The 22,607-nt window shown below is 38.7% G+C and overlaps 1 protein-coding gene across 1 annotated transcript in view; it reads left to right on the top strand.

Annotated features, from left to right (window-relative positions):
* LOC126480650 (protein phosphatase 1 regulatory subunit 21) overlaps nucleotides 1-22,607 on the top strand; it is a 200,122-nt gene that overhangs the window by 105,736 nt on the left and 71,779 nt on the right. The window contains exon 7 of the mRNA XM_050103882.1: nucleotides 2,050-2,240. Coding sequence (XP_049959839.1) covers nucleotides 2,050-2,240 — 191 coding nt within the window. The remainder of the gene's footprint in view (nucleotides 1-2,049; nucleotides 2,241-22,607) is intronic.

The following is a 22,607-nucleotide window of genomic DNA, read 5'->3' as shown; positions in this document are numbered from 1 at the left end:
GGAAGATCTGCAGCGGATAGGCACTTGGTGCAGGGAGTGGCAACTGACCCTTAACATAGACAAATGTAATGTATTGCGAATACATAGAAAGAAGGATCCTTTATTGTATGATTATATGATAGCGGAACAAACACTGGTAGCAGTTACTTCTGTAAAATATCTGGGAGTATGCATGCGGAACGATTTGAAGTGGAATGATCATATAAAATTAATTGTTGGTAAGGCTGGTACCAGGTTGAGATTCATTGGGAGAGTGCTTAGAAAATGTAGTCCATCAACAAAGGAGGTGGCTTACAAAACACTCGTTCGACCTATACTTGAGTATTGCTCATCAGTGTGGGATCCGTACCAGATCGGTCTGACGGAGGAGATAGAGAAGATCCAAAGAAGAGCGGCGCGTTTTGTCACAGGGTTATTTGGTAACCGTGATAGCGTTACGGAGATGTTTAATAAACTCAAGTGGCAGACTCTGCAAGAGAGGCGCTCTGCATCGCGGTGTAGCTTGCTCGCCAGGTTTCGAGAGGGTGCGTTTCTGGATGAGGTATCGAATATATTGCTTCCCCCTACTTATACCTCCCGAGGAGATCACGAATGTAAAATTAGAGAGATTAGAGCGCGCACGGAGGCTTTCAGACAGTCGTTCTTCGCGCGAACCATACGCGACTGGAACAGGAAAGGGAGGTAATGACAGGCATTTTTATGTAGCTCATCTAATATTAAGTTTTAAATATATATTCAGTGCTTGAGACTTATGCGGCATGTTTTTGAAGGTAGGAGGCAATCTTAAGATTATAATTGTAAAGTTGTTGATTAAGTTGTGCTAGCTGGTTAATACACAACATTCTCTTTGATAGTCTAAATGCCTTTCCCACTATGTCTTTATTTCTAGTGAATTATTTTCTTCAACTGTTTGGAAGGTGGGATTAATACTTCTCCCTGCCCTTCAAACAATATTCTCTTTATTCATTGATATGGTGCTCCATCTTGCTGGTAGTTTACTTTTAGTGTTCTGAAGTAGTATTTCCAAGTTGCTTCTTAATTTGAAATGTTTCTGATGATTATACTTACCAATGTAGTTTTTGCTTGATTAGCAGAAACTTAAGTCCTATTTCAGTGTGATGTGGGTATCTCAAATGATTATTCACATGGTGTAGTTACCAAGGAAAGTGATTTTTTTTTTTGGGGGGGGGGGGGGGGGGGGAGGAGTGTGTGTCAAATCCTCTTATAACCCCCTGAGTTAAAGATATTCATGCTTGAGGAAATTACAAGGCCACAGAAAGTTTCTTGCCCCATCCTTTCCTAAATGAGCCAGAGCTCTGACACTAATGATTGCAGCATGGCAAGTGATATGTTGAACTCTAACCTGCTGTCCTCTTTACCTGGACAGTTAAGTTTCCAGCATAACTTTCCAAATTACTGTAGTTATTAAATTATTTGCTAGCTTGATCAGTCATATCTTTAGTCGTTAGACTGTGGTTGTAAAATATAGTGCCCCATATGGCTTCCATAACTTGAAAGCAAATGTAGATGGAGCAGTCCCCACAGAGGATGGCACAGTGATTCACAGTGGAGAACATGAACACAGAGCACACTGTGTCTCCTATTCTAAGCAAAATTTTGACTACAGCTCATAGGTATATGCCTCTGAACGTTGGTTTGTCCAACTTGTAATTAATCTGTGTTGTAATCCTCATCAAGTCACCTTGATTTAGGTTTCTCAGGGATACCATAATCATTTGTCATGAGTGACAGGATGTTTCCTAAACACAGCAGCCAAAATCCTTTCCTGTCCTTTCCCATTATGAATTTTCCCTATATCTACTGACTTTGTTGAAAGGATGTTAAACTCTTAACAGTTCTTTCTGCTCACGTTTTTATGGCATTTGAAAAGATCATGTCTGACACTGAAATTAATTATGCCAGACATGTTAAGGTTAAGATTATATTTCTAATGTTTGAATACTCTTGGTATATGTATTTTTAGCAATATTAATTTGCATTTAATGAAATATTGTGTCTGAAACATTTCAATTATTTTTACTTTTGCAGTTGTCTTCCCATTTGCGAAACAATGCACACTACTTGCGTGCTATTGAACAAGGTTATAGAGAATTTCAAGCTAGTTTGGAAATGGAACCACTAGTCTCACTTGAAACACTACCGTGTCTAGGAAAGCTAAGCACCCATTTGTCAGCATATACCAGCTATTTGCAGAAACTGCAGCCATATTTGAAATTAAGGTATGATTTTGATTTTGTTGTTTGTCTGTTAATGTAAAAAAAAATGTAGAATGATTCAGGCATGCTCTACATTTACATCCACATTTTGCAAACTAATGTGCACAGCATAGGGTATCTCCCATTGTACCAGGTATTAGAGCTGCTTCCTGTTCAATTTCTATGTGTAGCACACGAAGAATAACATTTAAATTCCTGTGAGTGCACTGTAATTAATCTAATCTCACCCTCACAAATCCCTGAGGGAATTATACTTAGCAGGTTGTAGTAACTTGTAGAGTCAACATTTAAAGATAGTTCTCGAAACTATCTAAGTAGGTTTTCTCGGGATAGTTTGTGTCTACCTTTAAGACTCTGGCAGTTCAGTTTCTTCACCATCTTCATGACACTCTCCCGAAGGGTCAAACAATATTGTGATCATTCATGATGCCCTAATTTGTAGTTCTGTTTCATATGAGTTACACACTGTCGAGCAATAGCCTTCGCACCTGCAGCATCATTCTTTCGCGAAGTATGAAAACTGCACGCGTGCATGTGCGAGTACATGTGTGTGCCGTAGTGTAGTGTAGTGTAGTGTAGTGTAGTGTAGTGTAGTGTAGTGTCGTGTCGTGTCGTGTCGTGTAGCATTTGTGATGATGAGATGTTGAGAGAAAGGAGAGGGTGAAACGTGGTGCCAGCACATAGTCTCTTCCTCTCAGAGCACAAAGTAATTTCAATTCATTTTAGTGGATTTTCATCTGTCTTGATTGGGTAAGAGCTTGTGGTATGACATAGTAACAAGGAATTAGACAAGACATGTTTTGCTGTCCTATGTTGAAGACAATCACACACTCACATTGGCACTGCAGTTAGTCATTGGAGCACTACCAGCAATAATTGGGATGACAGGATTAGTTTAGGGTTGTAGTTTTGTATATATATTAACATAGAATTTGTAACTTTCCAGCAGGTTAAAAGTGTGTGATATATGTGTGCTTGAAGTTGGAACCTTTCATGCGTGGGAAACTTTCACACCAGCCAAACTTCACAGGGATGTCTCACAACCTGTCATCACGGCTTTGCTTTTGCCAGGGCCTTGTTTCTACTTTACTTTTAATGTATAGTTTGCTTCAGAAGAGGAGTGGTTACATAGTAACTGCTGTATCATACCATATACAGCTGTAGCAGGGTTAACATGCATTAATTTTTAAGAAAAAATGGTGTCAATCTCTGGAGCTGGGAGTTTTGTAAAAAATTTTCCTGCAGGATGAATGTGGGACACAAGACTGGAAAGGTAACTTAGTGTTGCCAGCAACAATGGATCAACACTGAAGATTCAAAACTCCAAATTACTGCTTATAATGGGCCAAACTAAAACTAAATATTACTGAGTGAGGTGGTGCAGTACATAGCACATTCAACTTGTATTCATGGAGATGATGGTTCAAATCCCCATCTGGCTATCCAGATTTAGGTTTTCCACCATTTCCCAAAATAGCTCTTTTTGAATGCTGGAATGGCTCCTTTCGTAATCCAAACTTCGGCACAATCTGTAATGACCACACTATTGACAGGACATTAAATTTTAATCTTCTGTCATGCCTTAAACATAAATATTTGTCTTGAGGTTGGAGTTCACTCATGTTTGCTTACAAATCACTTTTGTATTTATTTATTTTTTGCAGAGCCATGTATTGCTGGAGTTAGAGCATCATCAGTGTTTTTTTCTTCTTTTTGTTAAATAACAGGAAAATTGTTCTTTACTATCTATACATATAGAATTATATTTCTTTTTTGAGAAAAGTATTCACAAATTTTAAGACTTTTTTCATATATATCTTATTTCTTCTTCAGACAATTGTTAGCCTCATTTTCATAATCTGCCACCACATAACAAGTCCTTTTAATACAATTACATGCAGTTTTGTCAAAATTTTCCCGTGTTTCTCCACCCTTTAAAGTGTTTTGGAGGCAACACAACTACCTAACCTTTGTACACATCGTTGTTTACCAACCTAAGTTCACCACAGGATCAACATAGCTCAGCTTAAACCAACACTTTTTTGACTTTTTTCACACCACAACTCCAGTTGCTTTCTATTTCACCTTTATCTCTCCCCATATATTTTTATTTTCACTTTAGCCTCATGTTACACTTTCCACCTTCTAATACCATGTCACCCTCACAACATCCCCACAATGACCCAATTAAGTTTTATTTTCATTCCCTCTGCAAACATGCCTTCGCCCTAGCCAGATTACGCTCCCATATTTTATTCACTCAGGCTTGTCTGACATTTGGCATTACCCCCAAAGGCCTCACACTTAAAGTTCCCATCTCTGGCTGTAACCCTTCTTTCCCTCAGTCCCTATACCAGTTCCAAACTGAACAATCCATAGCTCTCACCCGCCTAATCCTTCACCTACACATCAACTCAGCCAATGAACACACCCGTCAACTCCTATCCCTAATCAAAGTCCTCAATCTTTCCTCTCCCACATCCCACTGGCTGTTCAGAGGAACATCCTCCTACAGGCCAACCGCAAATTAGAACAGCCTGCCACCCTCCATCTCAAAAAACTATCCAATCTCCTGGTTTCCCACCTCCGGAAAGGCAACTCGCTCACCCTCCACAACCTTTCTAACAAACCTCAACCTCCTCTTGTTGCACACAGACCCAGTCTCTCCCATCTACTCAATCTCCCACTTCCAGCTCCACTGCCCCCAAAACCTCTAAATTCTAGTCAACACAATCTGGATCCACAACACCCTAATTCAGTAGTTAACCTTTCCTCCAAGCCTCTTTCCCAATCCCAAACTTCTGTCCTATCCAAAGGCCTCACCTTCAGCCCCACTCCCAGATTCAACCAAACAGCCCTCGTCAAAGATTTACTGTCCTACACTCGTAGTCTCGGCTGGAAATATCATTTTGCCATGAAGAAAAATAATCCTAATCCTACTCACAATGCTCCAACTCCCCAAGACACTCTCCAAATTGAACCCTGCCTGGAACAGTTCCGTCCTCCGTCACAGTGGGACCAACCTCCTCTTCCTCAAAATCACCCTCTCCAAACCTTCCAGGAATTTCTCACTTCTAGCCCTGCCTCTCAATCTTTCTTCAAAAACCTTAATCCTACTCCCAACATCACCATAGCTGAAGCCCAGGCTATCCGTGATCTGAAAGCTGACCAATCCATCGTTATTCTTCCGGTTGACAAGGATTCCACGACCGTGGTACTTGATCGTCAGGAGTATGTGTCTGAGGGACTGTGTCAGCTTTCAGGCAACACTACATACAAAGTTTGTCAAGGTAATCCCATTCCTGATGTCCAGGCAGAGCTTCAAGGAATCCTCAGAACCTTAGGCCCCCTACAAAACCTTTCACCTGACTCCATCGACCTCCTGACTCCACCGACACCTCGCACCCCTACCTTCTACCTACTTCCTAAAATTCACAAATTCACAAACCCAAACATCCTGGCTGCCCCATTGTAGCTGGTTACCAAGCCCCCACAGAACGTATCTCTGCCTATGTAGATCAACACCTTCAACTCAGAACATGCAGTCTCCCATCCTTCATCAAAGACACCAACCACCTTCTCGAATGCCTGGAATCCTTACCCAATTTGTTAGCCCCAGAAACCATCCTTGTAACCATTGGTGCCACTTCCCTATACACAAATATCCCGCACGTCCAGGGCCTCACTGCGATGGAGCACTTCCTTTCACGCCGATCACCTGCCACCCTACCTAAAACCTCTTTCCTCATTACCTTAGCCAGCTTCATCCTAACTCACAACTTCTTCACTTTTGAAGGTCGGACATACCATCAATTAAAGGGAACAGCCATGGGTACCACGATGGCCCCCTTGTATGCCAACCTATTTATGGGTCGCTTAGAGGAAGCGTTCTTGGTTACCCAGGCCTGCCAACCCAAAGTTTGGTACAGATTTATTGATTACATCTTCATGATCTGGACTCACAGTGAAGAAGAACTCCAGAATTTCCTCTCCAACCTCAACACCTTTGATTCCATCAGATTCACCTGGTCCTACTCCAAATCCCATGCCACTTTCCTCGACGTTGACCTCCATTTGTCCAATGGCCAGCTTCACACATCCGCCCACATCAAACCCACCAACAAGCAACAGTACCTCCATTATGACAGCTGCCACCCATTCCATATCAAATGGTCCCTTCCCTACAGCTTAGGTCTTCGTGGCAAGCGAATCTGCTCCAATCCCGAATCCCTGAACCACTACACCAACAACCTGAAAACAGCTTTCACATCCCGCAACTACCCTCCCGACCTGGTACAGAAGCAAATAACCAGAGCCACTTCCTCATCCCCTCAAACCCAGAACATCCCACAGAACCACCCCAAAAGTGCCCCACTTGTGACAGGATACTTTCCGGGACTGGATCAGACTCTGAATGTGGCTCTCCAGCAGGGATAAGACTTCCTCAAATCCTGCCCTGAAATGAGATCCATTCTTCATGAAATCCTCCCCACTCCACCAAGAGTGTCTTTCCACTGTCCACCTAACCTTTGTAACCTCTTGGTTCATCTCTATGAAGTCCCCAAACCACCTTCCCTACCCTCTGGCTCCTACCCTTGTAACCGCCCCCCCCCCCCTCCCAGTGTAAAACCTGTCCCATACACCCTCCCACCACCATCTACTCCAGTCCTGTAACCCGGAAGGTGTACACGATCAAAGGCAGAGCCACGTGTGAAAGCACCCACGTGATTTACCAACTGACCTGCCTACACTGTGAAACCTTCTATATGGGAATGACCAGCAACAAACTGTCCATTCACATGAATGGACACAGGCAGACAGTGTTTGTTAGTAATGAGGATCACCCTGTGGCTAAACATGCCTTGGTGCACGGCCAGCACATCTTGGCACAGTGTTAAACCGTCCGGGTTACCTGGATACTTCCCACTGACACCAAGCTATCAGAACTCCGGAGATGGCAACTTGCCCTTCAATATATCCTCTCTTCCCGTTACCCACCTGGCCTCAAGCTCCGCTAATTTCAAGTTGCCGCCCCTCGTACATCACTTGTCACTCAACAACATCTTTGCCTCACTCAACAACATCTTTGCCTCTGTACTTCCGCCTCGACTGACATCTCTGCCCAAACTCTTTGCCTTTACATATGTCTGCTTGTGTCTGTATATGTGCGGATGGATATATGTATGTGTGTGCGCGAGTGTATACCTGTCCCTTTTTCCCCCTAAGGTAAGTCTTTCCGCTCCCGGGATTGGAATGACTCCTTACTCTCTCCCTTAGAACTCGCATTCTTTCGTGTTTCCTTCTCCTTCCCTCTTTCCTGAAGAAGCAACTGTGGGTTGCGAAAGCTTGATATTTGTGTGTGTGTTTTTTATTGTGTCTATCTACCAGCACTTTCGCGTTTGGAAAGTCACAGCATCTTTTTTAATATATTTTCCCATATGGAATGTTTTTTTCTATTATATTCAAATATTAAGCTAACATTGATAATACTTGCCATGTCCTTAACTGTCACCTCAGCTACAACCACTGTTTATGGATTGAATTGTCTTTGCTATCTTCTTCCAAAGGGAAGAGGAGTACAGTACATTGCAGGTGCCTGATGAGTTAGTTTATATGCCACACACTATTGCCCTCTGAGTTGCTGCTCTGCACTGAGATATCTGCTGTAGTAACGAGGGTGCTATGTTCACCAGACATAGCCAGCACTGTCTTTGATCCTTATGGCATGTGATGCTGACCATTTCCTGGTATCCATATGCGAGTGGTCATAATAGGATCACCACCTGCAGCTCTCTGACAGTATGAAGCAGACTCTGAAGTAGACAATGAATCCGAGTGACATGGTGTGACAAGCCTCCAATACTACGCACCAGGCCAAGGACTATGCCAGTGCAATCACCGATTGTGATGTCAACCGATTCCAACCTCGCTAAGGCAGTGTGATCTATGGTGACAGACTGTGTGCTGTCTCTCTAACCTTTGTGGGACTATATTGATAGTGACAATTCCTCTCATAGATCAGGGCAGTTTCTTACATCCCAATCATGGTTAATCTGTTTTCTGTTCTTCGTGACTTCTTATTTGTTTTCTTGTAAAAATATACTTCTATTGTTGTGTGCTACTTGGGCACCTTCTTGTTTTCTGTGTGCACCACCCAGCAACATAAGACTTTAATACATATCAACACTGTCAAGCTGTGACAGAGAGAGGGGTAGGTTGGACTCAGTTTCAACAATAGTAAAGAGCACACTACTTGTGCTCAATGTGAGTGATCAGATTAACTTAGTAGCAGTCCAGAACACAGAAAAAAAAACCTGAGAATATCTACTGCAGCGTGCTGCAGCAGCTATATCCTTATGCAAGAAAAGTCATCCTTGGAACTTTTAATAATACTGAAAGGGTTGGTGGAAGAAATTGCCTAACCACCGGAGCATATTTGATGATACTGCATGTTAAAGTTTGATTAAATTTAAAGATAAGAACATAAAAACAGTAACAATGTCAGTTTACGTGGTAGACAGTGTCTTAAAGTGGTACATGTGGAGTACTGTGTTAGCAGCATGTTGTGCATTTGAACATAAAACATGTAAAGTGACCAGACTAATCTTTACTAAATTGAGGTTTAGCACTTTCTTCCATCTCTCCTCCAGTTATGACAGAAGGTCTCTTTATGATTTCATGGAGGGAAGAAATTATGATTATCATCCTAAAATAAGGAAAGGCTCATACAAGCGTGGCGATACATCAGAAGTTGTATACTAAAAATTCGTGAGGTTATCAACTGCCACATCACCTGTATTTTGGTGGATTTGTGTTTGGTATTACAGTCCAGTTAAAATTACTTGATAGTTGACACTTAGCATGTTGTAACTGATTTCCTCCAATCAGAGCAATAAACATCATTCCCTAGCCACTCGCAGCTGCCAAACTACAATGACAGTTGGTCAGTTCACTTCCAATTCCTTGTCCAGCTTTCTTTTAGTGGACTCTTCCACACAGGAAGTGATTCATTATCACATATACAGTTATTATAGTCACAGAGATCGGCTTCCATTAGAAAGTTTTGCGCGACATTGCATAAAAGTGAATTTTAGAAGGCTGCAACTCATCATTGCAACTCGATTATCGAAGTCATAAATACAACAACATCAACATAGCACAGTGGTTAGTGTATAAATTCGAAAGAATGTCATAGTTTCAAATCTTCTCAAATGCACTGAAACTTTTTATTTCTAAATCTAATCAAAAGACTGTTATTTTTATTCAGTTAATTGGTTTAAATGTAATTTTTTTTATTTCTAATATTTTGCCACATCATTTTCATCATTGTGTAGACCTTTTTATTTGCTCTTATTTTCTTCCTGTCTCACTGTTATCTTTTGGAATCTGCCTGTGTTGCTGTTGCTTGTGCCAACCAGGACTGCTAATCAGTCATATTGCCAGTGTGAGGATAGTTTCAGGTAACCATTTTCTGTCTTTAGTTTGCTCATAGAGATTACTTTTAATCGCAGTGGAATGATGAGGATAGCATCTTGACTGAGAATCTTGCATTTCTGTCATACCTTGTGGCAGCCACTTCCAACAGAACTGTGTGTTATACATAACAGCATTTGTGAAGTGACCCACCGTATTTGTGTGTTGCCTATAACCGAGCAGTAGCTGGCAGCCATTGTGACAACACTGTAGCTGCAAGTGACAGGTGTCAACTGTCAAGTAATTTTAATTGGACTATAATGATCTCCATATGGCTTCAGAAGATTAAGACTTAAATGTTGATGATCTGACCATTCTGAAGGTAATTATACAGCAAGGTTTATGATAGAGACATGTGATCTGGAAATGTCCAAAGTTATAAGTGGAAAGTGTTTGCTAATGATGATTAAAAAAAGAAAAAATAAACAAAACAAAACACTAGCAAGTGCAGGCATCGCTTGCAGGGGCAGCAGCAATCATTACTAATTAAAATTGTAACTGCTTCTCTCAACACATTTTTGGGAACAAAGTTGAAACATTGTTTCCTACATGTGAAATATATGACTATGTTTTATAAATAAGAGCCTGCCATTATTAATGTCATTACCGGTCTCGACAAGCTACAATGATGTATACAGCATATTGAGTACAATAATATTGTTAAACAAAATTAAATCCAAATTACTTATGCACAAGCAGGTCCTCTTTGTGTAGGTGAAACTAACTGCCCCATATGATTACATGCTCCAAACATTTAACGTTGGCACGTTTTATCGTAGCTCTCTTGTATTCTGCACCCCTTTTAATTCCTTTCCTCTTTGTTTGGTCATTATTTTCTTCATTTTCAAATCATCAATACATAAAGAACTGCCATTAGATGCCATTTTCATTTTGAACTTACATATCACAGGTCTACCACAGAAATAAAAGTAATATAGACATTTTACCAACTGAAAGCTATACATCAATCTGTTAATAATTATCGTTACCTGACCAGCAAACCAACTTAAGTTCTGGACTAAGGCTGTTTAGCCAGTAAACATGAATGTTCTGTTACTGGAAATAATGTACAGAAGATACAGGCTAAAGTCATTTAGGTATTAAGTGACATGAGTTGGGCATTGGAACATTGCTGTGCCCATAACTCAAAACCATGGAAATGTGGGCTTAAGTCATGTTGCAAATTCACGATTCATATAGAGAGGAAGGTATTTACAACATACACATCTGGTGCAGCAACTCTTGTTTTTACAGAAGTATGTTTTTTCATATACTCATGAACGTAGAAAATTTCAGATTGCACGAAACTTTCCTATTTAAGCAAGATGGCAAATAGTAGGACCATTCATGTTGGCACTGATGATATGATATGTGTGGTAAATAGTTGACACTTTTATGGACATGGACATATATATCAAAACTGATTATTAAAATAATTTTAAAGTGATACAGTAAAAAGAGGTTTAAATTGTAATTGCTTTTATGGATTAAAAATCCTCGATCTTTAGTCTAGGTCACTTACTGCTATTTGAAATACAAGTATCCTTCATTCCATATGGTAAGTGCCAAGACTGCATATCCGTTCTGTAAGATCTCTGCATTGATTCCCATACTTCATATTAGATTGACTGGAGGATTAATGAAATTAGAATTAGTGTCAGTGGTGTTGAGAAACAGCTGAAGTCATTAAAACTGAACAGAGCACGAGGGTCTGTGATATTCCTGTCAGATTCTATACTGAATCTGTGGCTGAGTTAGCCCCTCTTCTGACTATAATATATCATAGATCCTTTGTGGTGCAGCACGCCTACCTTGGAGCGCCAGCAGCCAAATGTCTGCTGGCCACAATATTCAAACATCAATGACTCGGCTCATACCGTGGAAGTGCAAGGAAGTCAGCAGGGAGGGCAGCAGAGGGTGACTCCAGCAGTTGCACTGCACCGCAATCGGAGTGCACAGATTGGCACTATGTTCTGCTTCCGTGGCACAGCTCTGCAGCCAGCCAAAATGAAGTAATCCTCTGGGAAATGAGGATTTAAGCTCTCACCGAAGCAGCAGAAAGCAGTGACATTGCCTGCTCGAAATTGATGACCACCACCACTGAAGCTGTCATCGCCCAGTGTACCGTTCGCTGCTGCTCTATTGACCAATACATCACGCTACCGGGGACTGGACACTACCAACTAGGCAGGTCTGGACTAGGACATCATTTCAGGATTTTAGTAAGGAAATTTAACTTGGTATCACTTGTACTCGTAAAAGAACTTAGCATTCAAGACGAGTGGACTAGTAGCATTTTGGAACTTAACTTTTGTTTTGAATACATGCTCTAGCAAGTGACTTCATTCTTGGCAGCAGCAAGAAGAGCCATTTATGCCATCTAAAAATTATGGAAGAAGTGTTCATTTATTTGGAGTTTCATCCGGAAGATTCTCGAAGTACATTTAAGTTGTTTGTTCAGATACTCAGGATTGTGTGAATAAATAATTGTCAGTTCAGTCGAGCATGTGTGTCTTGTCTTGGATTTAAAACCATGGGGAAAAAAAGGCTGTTCCCAGTTCTTGGAAAAAAGCACAGGTCACACCTGTCTACAAAAAGAATAGTAGAAGTGATCCACAAAACTACCGTCCAACATCCTAGACATCAGTTCATTTTAGAATCTTAGAACATGTTCTGTGCTCAAATGTAATGAGGCATTTTGAACAGAATGACCTCCGGAATGCCAGTCAGCATGGATTCCGAAAAGATTGATTATGTGAAACCCAACTTGCACTTTCCTCATATGGCATATGGAAAATTTTGGATAAAGGCAATCAGGTAGATGCAGTATTTCTTGATTTTCAAAAAGCATTTGACTCAGTACCACATCTACGCTTATTGTCAAAAGTTTAACCATATGGGGGACCAAGTGAAATATGTGACTGGACCGAGGACTTTTTGGTAGGGAGGGGACAGCATGTTATATTTAATAGAGGGTATACCTGAGTGTGACACTCTGTAGGGATATGAAATGGAATAATCACATAGTCCCAATCATGGGTAAAGCAGATGGTAGACTTCGATTTATTGGTAGAATACTGGGGAAGTGCAATCGGTCTACAAAGGAGAGTGCTTACAAATCACTCATGCGACCATTTCTGGAATATTACTCTTAAGTATGTAGGACCCATATCAGATAGGAATAATGGGGGATATTGAACGTATACAGAGAAGGGCAGCATGAAAGGTCACAGGTTTGTCTAACATGTGAGAGTGTGTCGCAGAGATGGTGAAGGAACTGAACTGGAAGACTCTTGAAGATAAACGTAAACCATCCTGAGAAAGTCTGTTAACAAAGTTTAACAAACCAGCTTGAACTGGTGACTCTAGGAATATGCTACAATCCCCTACACATTGCTCACATAAGGATCGTGAGACTAAGATCAGAATAATTACTGCATGCACAGAGGCATTCAACCAGTCATTCTTCCCGTGCTCCATATATGAATGGAACAGGAAGAAACTCCAATAACTGGACTACTGATAGTGTGTCTTAATCACTTATTATTTATCTACCTGTTTTCCTGACAGTAGCAAATGTTACTGAAGATCTGGCTTCTTGTACCAATCTATATTTAAAGTCGTTTTTGGATAGGTTCTGTTTATAGTAGACACAATTTTTTGCTGCTTTTACAGGCATTAAAGTGGCAAGTACTAAAAGTAGCTAAGGTGACACTGCCTTTGTTTACCAACACCTGCAACCTACGGTACAAAGACTACCCTCCTATTTTAAAGAAATCAACCATTTTCTAGAGCACCTAAAATCTGTGCCCTTCCCTATATATATCTCTCCTTTCTGTTCACCATAACTTTATATTTATGAGGAACTACTTCATCTTTGACGGCAGATATACAAACAGATCAGTGTATGGCAATGAGAAACAGGATTACTCTTTCTTATGCCAGCCTTTTCGTAGATCACTTGGATGGGGGTTTCTTATATCCATTTTCCGCAAACCATATGCTAGAGGGTACCTTGTACCACTACTAGTTGTTTCCTTTCCTGTTCCACTAGCAAATAGAGAGAGGGGGAAAAATGACTGCTCTCTGCTCTGGTAGGGATTCCAAACTCTCAAGTAGTATTCAAAATTGGGTCACACTATGGTCATGTACACAGTCTCCTCTGTAGATCAGCCACACTTCCCTAAAATTCTCCAAATAAATGAAGTGTACCATTCACATTCCCAACTGACGACCTCACATGCTCATTCCATTTCATATCGCTTTGCAACTTTACACCCTGATATTTAGGCTGGCTTAGCCACAGCCTGGGGCTGGAAACATCCCCCGGGCTGTGGCTAAGGCATGTCTCCGCAATATCCTTTCTTTCAGGAGTGCTAGTTCTGCAAGGTTCGCAGGAGAGCTTCTGTAAAGTTTGGAAGGTAGGAGACGAGATACTGGCAGAAGTAAAGCTGTGAGGACCGGCCATGAGTCGTGCTTCGGTAACTCAGATGGTAGAGCACTTGTCCGCGAAAGGCAAAGGTCCCGAGTTCGAGTCTCGGTCGGGCACACAGTTTTAATCTGCCAGGGAGTTTCATTTCATCAGATTGTCAATGCACTTGAAACTTTTTCACTATTTCCTCTCATATTTTACATTAATTTGACTTGGACATTTTAATGTCAGACAAAACAACACATCATTTAACAATGAGGGAAAATAACAGATGTTCTGTATCATCGAAGTTCAACAGCATGTTATCAACATGTTAAACTCACCAGATCTTACCAGCAGTGCAGCAACCAGTACGCTGTGCTCCACTATATGTACTCTGATAGTGAAATGTGCTACAACTACTCTCTAGGAGAAGTTGGTACACTCATAAATAACAGACAGATGTGTTAAAATTGTTGGTGCCCAGTGTTTGTGTACATTCATTGCAGCAGTTACATGAAGTTACATATGCTTTGATCAGAATTTGATGACTTGCTGTAACTTCTTATTCTTGACCTGATGACTACTATAAAACCAGGATAGTGGAGAAATTGCTGGCACTTACTAATCCAATATTCTCTCAAAACCAAAATTATAAAATGATCCTCCCCCCCCTCCCTTCACAACCAAATTGGTCATCTGTGACAATGAAATTGCAACACCGAGGCAACAAATACTTAAATAGTCAAAGCATCCAACTTACATGAGTTGTAGTGATGACGTCATACCTGGCAAAAGCTTTGTGCATTGTCTGACATCGTCTAAGTCTGCAGAAGCTGTAACAAATCAAAATATTCTTTGACAACACCAAACAATTCCATTTCTTACCTGATTTTACTTGCAGAGACATAGTGGACTTAATATGCACAAAAAAAGCTTGTAATGCCATAACTGCCAATTGCGTTCTACCTAACAATGGCACGTCACCCCTACTGCTGCTCAGTGATACCACACTATATACTTTAAGATTTGTGAATGCTTTTAATATTGTAACAACATACATTGATTGCTCGATGGGAGATACTCTTCGACAGAAGTGTTCAATGCTGGAGTTCTATAGATTTTCATTTTGCCTTCACTGTAACATGTTCTGCACCCAGACAATTTTTTTTTCTATACTATGCCTTGTTTTTGCCTTCCAATTCAATACTCCTGTCTTCCACATTTGAAACATTTCTAAGTACTGATCTTAACAGATTTATGTTCAACACCGTATACACTCCAGATGATATACCTCACTTGTTTTATTACCTACTTACTGAAGAGCCCACACAGCTTTCATTTTTCTATGAAAATGCTTCTTTATCACCGGTGTTCTTGTTTTCACTAGACCTTCACATCTTGGTTTGCTACATATTCCATATTGCAAGTACTTACAACTGTATTCCTGCAATACCATTTCTCTCCTTGTCCCCATTTTATCTTTCATTTCTCTGTCAAGCATTATTTAGCTGTTTTTGTAGTGTTTACTTCATGTAACATGTTTAATGGAATGTGTTGTATACCCTCATAGAAGGACAATGACTACTGCACCTGTTTTTTGTGTGTTGATGAGGTGAATAGATTCTGTGTAATTTTCCATCTCTTGTGTAGATTGAAAAGGAGGCGTTTATTGTGTTTACGTTCAGTGGCTGATTCATGCATTGTTCTCTTCTATTTTTAAGTTATTAGGTTATTGCATGAACCTCAGTTAGTTTTTGTATTCCTAATGTCAGTGAATTATTTTTAAAGATTGCAGTTTAAATGAAAGAATATGTGGTTAATTATGTTATGTGTTTCTTAATTATGTCACATGCCTTTGATGGTGAGGTTATTGTTTGAATGACAGTGATATATGCAGGTCATCAGTGCTCCATAAGTGAGATCTTATATAATAAGTGATCAGATTTTGTATATTTTAACAAAATGAATCCCAAATATATTATTAATAGCATGAAAAAACTAAAAGAATCAGCACACTAAAACCTGCGACTACCAACATGTTGACCACCATCACGTTTAGGTAGAGGCTGTTTAGGATAACTACCTTACATTGCTTCATTATATTATTTTAACAGTATTAGGAAAAGGGTAGATTACTACTCACCATAAAGATGACCCAATTGAGTTGCAGACAGCCATAACGAAAAAAATGTTAGACATTATAGTTTTGTGTAACATTCTTTTCATTGTGCCTGTTGGCAACTCAGATTGATCTTTATGGTGAGTAGCAATCAGTTTCATACTTCGTCAGTTTTTTTTCCCAGCATCTCTAGAATTTTGTGTGTGAAATGGTGTTTAAATTTTGTTTATAGCACCATTGGAAGTATTTTATTTTATATTTTAAATAATCACTTGCACAAGGATTTGTCTGTTAGATGTCGGTATGTTTGTAGCTTGAGCTGTCAAAGCGAGAAATTTTCTGCTAGTGAGTCCTTTCAAATTTACTACTATTGGTACAAAATCTGACATTGAAAGGGGAATCTTTACTGGTATTGCTTGGCTTCGTGGGATTCTACATTCTCTTATCTCTTTCTGTATACTTGTGTTTATATACATGATTTGTGGTTATAATGTGTTATTACTGTGAGAAAGTGATAAGTTTTGCTGATAGTACTAGAATTATCATTATAAAATGCCTAGGCAAAAGAGTATTGAAGCACCGCATTGATTATAGAAAAAAGTGTAAGAACAGCGAAGAAACAAATTTATCAACTATTGTTTCACCAGTGCCCAGTAACTCAATACATCTACATCTACACCCAAAGAAAGTTCTTCCCAAAAGAAACTGAACACTGTAAAGAATAAATATAATACTATGAATAAGGGCAGTGAAAAATTGGAAATAATTGATATTTATATTTTGTCCAGTGTTTTGGAGAACCAGAGTTTGCGCAAACAATGTAAAAGGAGAGGTATGAAATTAGAAATAAATATACACATAGGGGTAGCTTCAGAGCTACAGTTAATTTGTAAATATAGCGTGTGTTTTCTTTCTTTTTTTCTTATTTTTTTAATTATTATAATAACTGACAATAACAGCAAATTGTACAGTTCCAATATTGAATTATACAGCCTACGTTCCCTCGGGTAAGTGAAGAATAGCAGAGGATATGCAGTTTGAGGTAATGACCATGTCTCCTCAGTCCTTCCCCATCAAAATTTAGTGAGTATGATTATATATTAGGGTGTGCAGCTAAAGATGTTTCCATTGAATGTATGAAATTTGCAGTACGGGAAGCAGTATGAGACATTGTAAACTGTGACAATGAAAGGGGTTTAAGTACAGGATTTAATGGCACTTGGCAAAAGCAAGACTACACTTCAGAAAACAGCGTCATCTCAGCCCTGAGTGTGGAGACAGACGAAATAATTGATGTTGCCATTATGTCCAAATTTTGTATGTGTCCAGAAAGACAAAAGCAACTTCATTTAGACAATTGTACAGCAAATTTTAGTGGTAGAAGAGGAGCCAGGGGAGTGATAGGAGTGAAGAAACATTTTCAACACTCTCGGCTATGTTATGATGTATAGTACATAGATTAGTCAGTGAAGACTGCAAAGCCCATAATGAAGTTATGGCATCCAAACCATATGAAGATGGGGTAGAAGTAAAGAAAATTGTGTGTGGTTAGATTAGATTAATTATTCATTCCATAGATGCACAAAAGAGGGGATCCTCCTGGATGTGGAACATGTCAGATAAACACATTACAAAAATGTAATTTGAAAAACTTGAGTTTCATTAATTTTAATGATCCTCAGTCAATAAACAGTAAAATTATGTACATGAATTAAAATTAAACTTCTAATATTTACAGTTTTAATTCTTACATCTGCTTTCATTACATCCATCATTAACACAGTAGCTAGTTACTTGGCTATTACAACCAAGTATTATCAAAAATTAAAGTATTGTAAATTTTCATTAAAATGGTCTACTGTACTTGTTGAGAAACTCATGGATGGAATAGAAAGAGTTGACCACCAAAAATTCTTTTAAATTATGTTTAAATTGTGCCTTGTCTGAAACTAAACTCTTAATGGTTGCTGGTAACCTATTGAAAATATGCGTTGCTGAATACTGGACTCCTTTCTGGCCAAGAGTAAGTGATTTTAAATCTTTATGTATATTGTTCTTATTCCTAATATTGATTCATTAAGGAATAAATATACTGAGAAGCTGTGGTTATTATGCCCAATTCTTTGAATAGGTTTTGACAAGATGTTCTTGGATTTACACTACTCATTACTCTTATTATATGCTTCTGTACTCTAAAATTTTTTTTCTCGGTTTGTGGAGTTACCCCAAAATATGATATCATGTGACATAATGGAGTGAAAATAAGCAAAACATGTCTTTTTTTATATTTATATCTCCTATGTCTGACATCATTCGCATTGCAAGCACAGAATTGTTTAGGCGCTTTAAAAATTCATTAGTATGTCGTGCCCAACTGAATTTATTATCGAGTTGTAATCCCAAGAATTTTACACACTCAACTTCTCCTATTTCCATGTCGTCATATTTTATACACACATTAGAAGGAAATCTCTTGGAAGTTCTGAACTGCATATAGTGGGTCTTTTCAAAGTTTAATGACAGTGAATTGGCTGTGAACCACTTATTAATGTCACTAAAAATTTGATTAGATACCCTTTCTAAATTTATATTCGATTTACTATTTATTGCAATGTTTGTATCATCTGCAAATAAGACAAACTTGGAATCTGGTAATGTAACAGATGGCAGGTCATTAATATACACAAGAAAAGGTAGTGGACCTAGTATGGAACCTTGGGGAACACCACATGTAATTTCTTCCCTGTCAGATGATGTCTGATTGCCTACTGCTGAAGTGTTACGTAATGACACCCTTTGTTTTCTATTAGTAAGATATAACTGAAACCACTTTGCAGCACTACCAATGATGCCATAATATTTTAATTTACTTAATAGAATGCTGTGATTCACACAGTCAAAAGCCTTTGACATGTCACAGAATATGCCAGTTACCTCTAATTTGTTGTCTAATGAATTAAGGACATTTTCACTGTAAGTGTAAATAGCCTTCTCAATATCAGAACCCTTAAGAAACCCAAACTGTGACTTTGACAGTATGTTATTTTTGCTAAGGTGCTTAAGTAGACACTTGAACATAACCTTTTCAAAGATTTTTGGAAAAGCTGACAAAAGTGAGATCGGTCAGTAATTTGATGGCATTTCTTTGTCCCCTTTCTTGTGGAGAGGTATAACTTCAGCATATTTAAGCCAGTTTGGCAATATTCCTGTGATAAATGATTGATTACACGAATAACTTAAGATATGACAAAGCTCACATGAACACTCTTTTATTAACTTTGTTGATATGGTATCATAACCTCTGGAATGCTTTGATTTCAAGGACTTTATGATGGATTTTATTTCTTTGGGTGAAGTAAGTGTCAGTTCCATTTTACTGAGATTGTGTGCACTGGTCTCAGATATTTCATTGCATTATTTAATGAATCTGACAACCCCATGCTATCAGTAACACAGAGAAAATACATGTTTAAATGGTTTGCAACACAACATGCGTTTGTTACCAGGGCTTCATTTATTTTTAGAGCTATTTGTTCCTCCTCACTTCTTGTCCTCACTGTCTCTGACTTAACTATATCTGATATTGTTTTTATTTTATTGCTGGATGTATTTATCTTCTTCTCATAATTCAGGTGTTTAGATTTCTGGATAATAGTCTTCAATATTTTGCAGTAATTTTTGTAATGAGCTATAATGCTAGTATCAAAGGTGTCCCTACATATCAGATAGTTTCCTTTTTGTCTCACATGATATCTTTATCCCTTGTGTGATCCATGGTTTCTTAGTGCTCAGAGCCATTTCCATGGTTTCTTATTAGACTTCTGCTTAATTTGAGTTACCTTCAGGGGAAAACAATTTTCAAATAAGGTGCTAACTTTATTAATGAATTTTTGTATTTTCCATTTGTGTCTTGGATGCTGTAAACATCTATCCAATTAATTCCTTTGAGCAATCTCCTAAATTTCTCTGTGTGGCATATGCAGAAGAGAGTGAGGACACGTCTTCCAAAACTGAAGTCGTCATTAGTGAAAACTTGTCTTATTGATGGGAAGCTACTTGTTGGCAAGGATAGACTGACAGTGCCAACTATAAAGAGACTCGAGCATTATTATGGTTTAGCAGTTGGACAAAATACTCTTTGTGTAGAAGCAATGAAGAAAGCAGTGACCAAGAATGGTGAACCTCAACATGGACTGTGTCCAGCAGATGTGGAAAGCTGACGTAAATATAATGAAGGTTTAGTAACTGGTAAGGAAAAAAAAAACATCAAAATAGTCTGCCTATTGCAGTTAGGGAGAAAGTAAAGCCAATATTTAAAGACTTGGCAAACACTGATCACTCAGAAAGTGTTTGTATGGCAGTACACAGAATACAAACAAGTGTGTGAACAACGTCATTTGGACTTGCTTACCCAAAAATGTGTATATGGGCTTATACCCTTTACACTTCAGGTTGTATGATGCCCTTGCTACGTTCAATCAAGGCAGCATTAGTAAATCTCTCGTATTAGGTGTAGGGTGTTGCACTGTTGAGATGATGAGAAATTTGGATAGTGAGAAGCTGTGAAATGCAGAAAACAAGCTAAAGAGGAACAATAGGTATGAAAGACAAACTAAACAAAGGTGCCAAGTAGAAATTAGTTGAAATATGAAGAGGAATCTGATGATCCAAGCTATGCAGTAGGCATGTTTTTAATGTCTCAACATTGGACATATTTCTCTCTAAGTTTATTTTTTCAATAAAAAAAGTGCATTTCCTTTGTTTGTACTGAATGTAGAACACTGAAATTTTCAGGATGTACAGAAATATATTTTGCATCACCTGATGTTATTTTTAATATGAATAGAGATGTTCATAACATTTAATCAGGAAAATAGGACTTTATTTTAAAAGAAAAATCCAGCTTACAAAAAAGATTGTATCTTCCCATCAAAAAGGTAATATTAAATTCCTGTAACTTCAGCTGTTACCCAACAAATGTATCTCTGATCCTTAAAAATTTCAAAACTTTGGCTTGCATATTTTCTGATGTACTGTACCTTGTACAGAACCTAGTTTTACTTAACCAATGAATGTATCTATGAGCCTTAAAAATTTCAAAACTTTGGCTTGCATAGTTTCTAAGGTACTGTACCTTATACAGAACCTAATTTTACTTTATTTGGATAGGGCATTCCATTTCCCCTTAATGAATGTATACATTGTGAAGTGGTTGACAAAATACCCACTGTTTAAGAAAGGTCTCTATATGATACTTTTGATTTAACACCAGTTATAATTCTTGTAACACTCTTCTGTATTCTGAAAATATTATTACTGTAACTTGAATTTCTTCAGTAAATGATTTCATAACTGTGTGAAACCTGAGTTTCTCCTGAGGTATAAAATGCTCAGATATCTTACAGGGATGCAGCCAGGTATCTTCAACAACTGCCAACATTTTGACAGATGCACATTCTCATTTTTCAGACACAAATGCAGCAGGGAAGCACTGTGCAAAAGAATTTAAAACCTGTGTTTGCAGAAACACACACACACACACACACACACACACACACACACACACACACACGCACCTATCTTTTGAAACTTAACGTGGAAGATCATATATATACATCAGAGGACCCAAAATTGAACATTATGATATACCATGTCTATGTGTTTGAAATTCTGATTGCATATTGTTCTGCGATCAACATGGAACTGATGAACGTTTCTGTTTGTTATTCAGTTAAGATAAAACCATGAATCAGCTGTGCTGGTTGTTGTTGTTGTTGTTGTTGTTGTTGTTGTCTTCAGTCCTGAGACTGGTTTGATGCAGCTCTCCATGCTACTCTATCCTGTGCAAGCTTCTTCATCTCCCAGTACCTACTGCAGCCTACATCCTTCTGAATCTGCTTAATGTAGTCATCTCTTGGTCTCCTTCTATGATTTTTACCCTCCACGCTGCCCTCCAATGCTAAATTTGTGATCCCTTGATGCCTCAGAACATGTCCTACCAACTGGTCCCTTCTTCTTGTCAAGTTGTGCCACAAACTCCTCTTCTCCCCAATTCTATTCAATACCTCCTCATTAGTTATATGATCTACCCATCTAATCTTCAGCATTCTTCTGTAGCACCACATTTTGAAAGCTTCTATTCTCTTCTTGTCCAAACTAATTATCGTTCATGTTTCATTTCCATACATGGCTACACTCTATACAAATACTTTCAGAAACGACTTCTTGAAACTTAAATCTATACTCAATGTTAACAAATTTCTCTTATTCAGAAACGCTTTCCTTGCCATTGCCAGTCTACATTTTATATCCTCTGTACTTCGACCATCATCAGTTATTTTGCTCCCCAAATAGCAAAACTCCT

This window comes from Schistocerca serialis, chromosome 1, assembly GCF_023864345.2.
Source record: "Schistocerca serialis cubense isolate TAMUIC-IGC-003099 chromosome 1, iqSchSeri2.2, whole genome shotgun sequence".
NCBI lineage: Eukaryota > Metazoa > Arthropoda > Insecta > Orthoptera > Acrididae > Schistocerca > Schistocerca serialis.
Note: the sequence above shows the minus strand (reverse complement) of the source record. Positions and strands in the feature narration are given on the sequence as shown.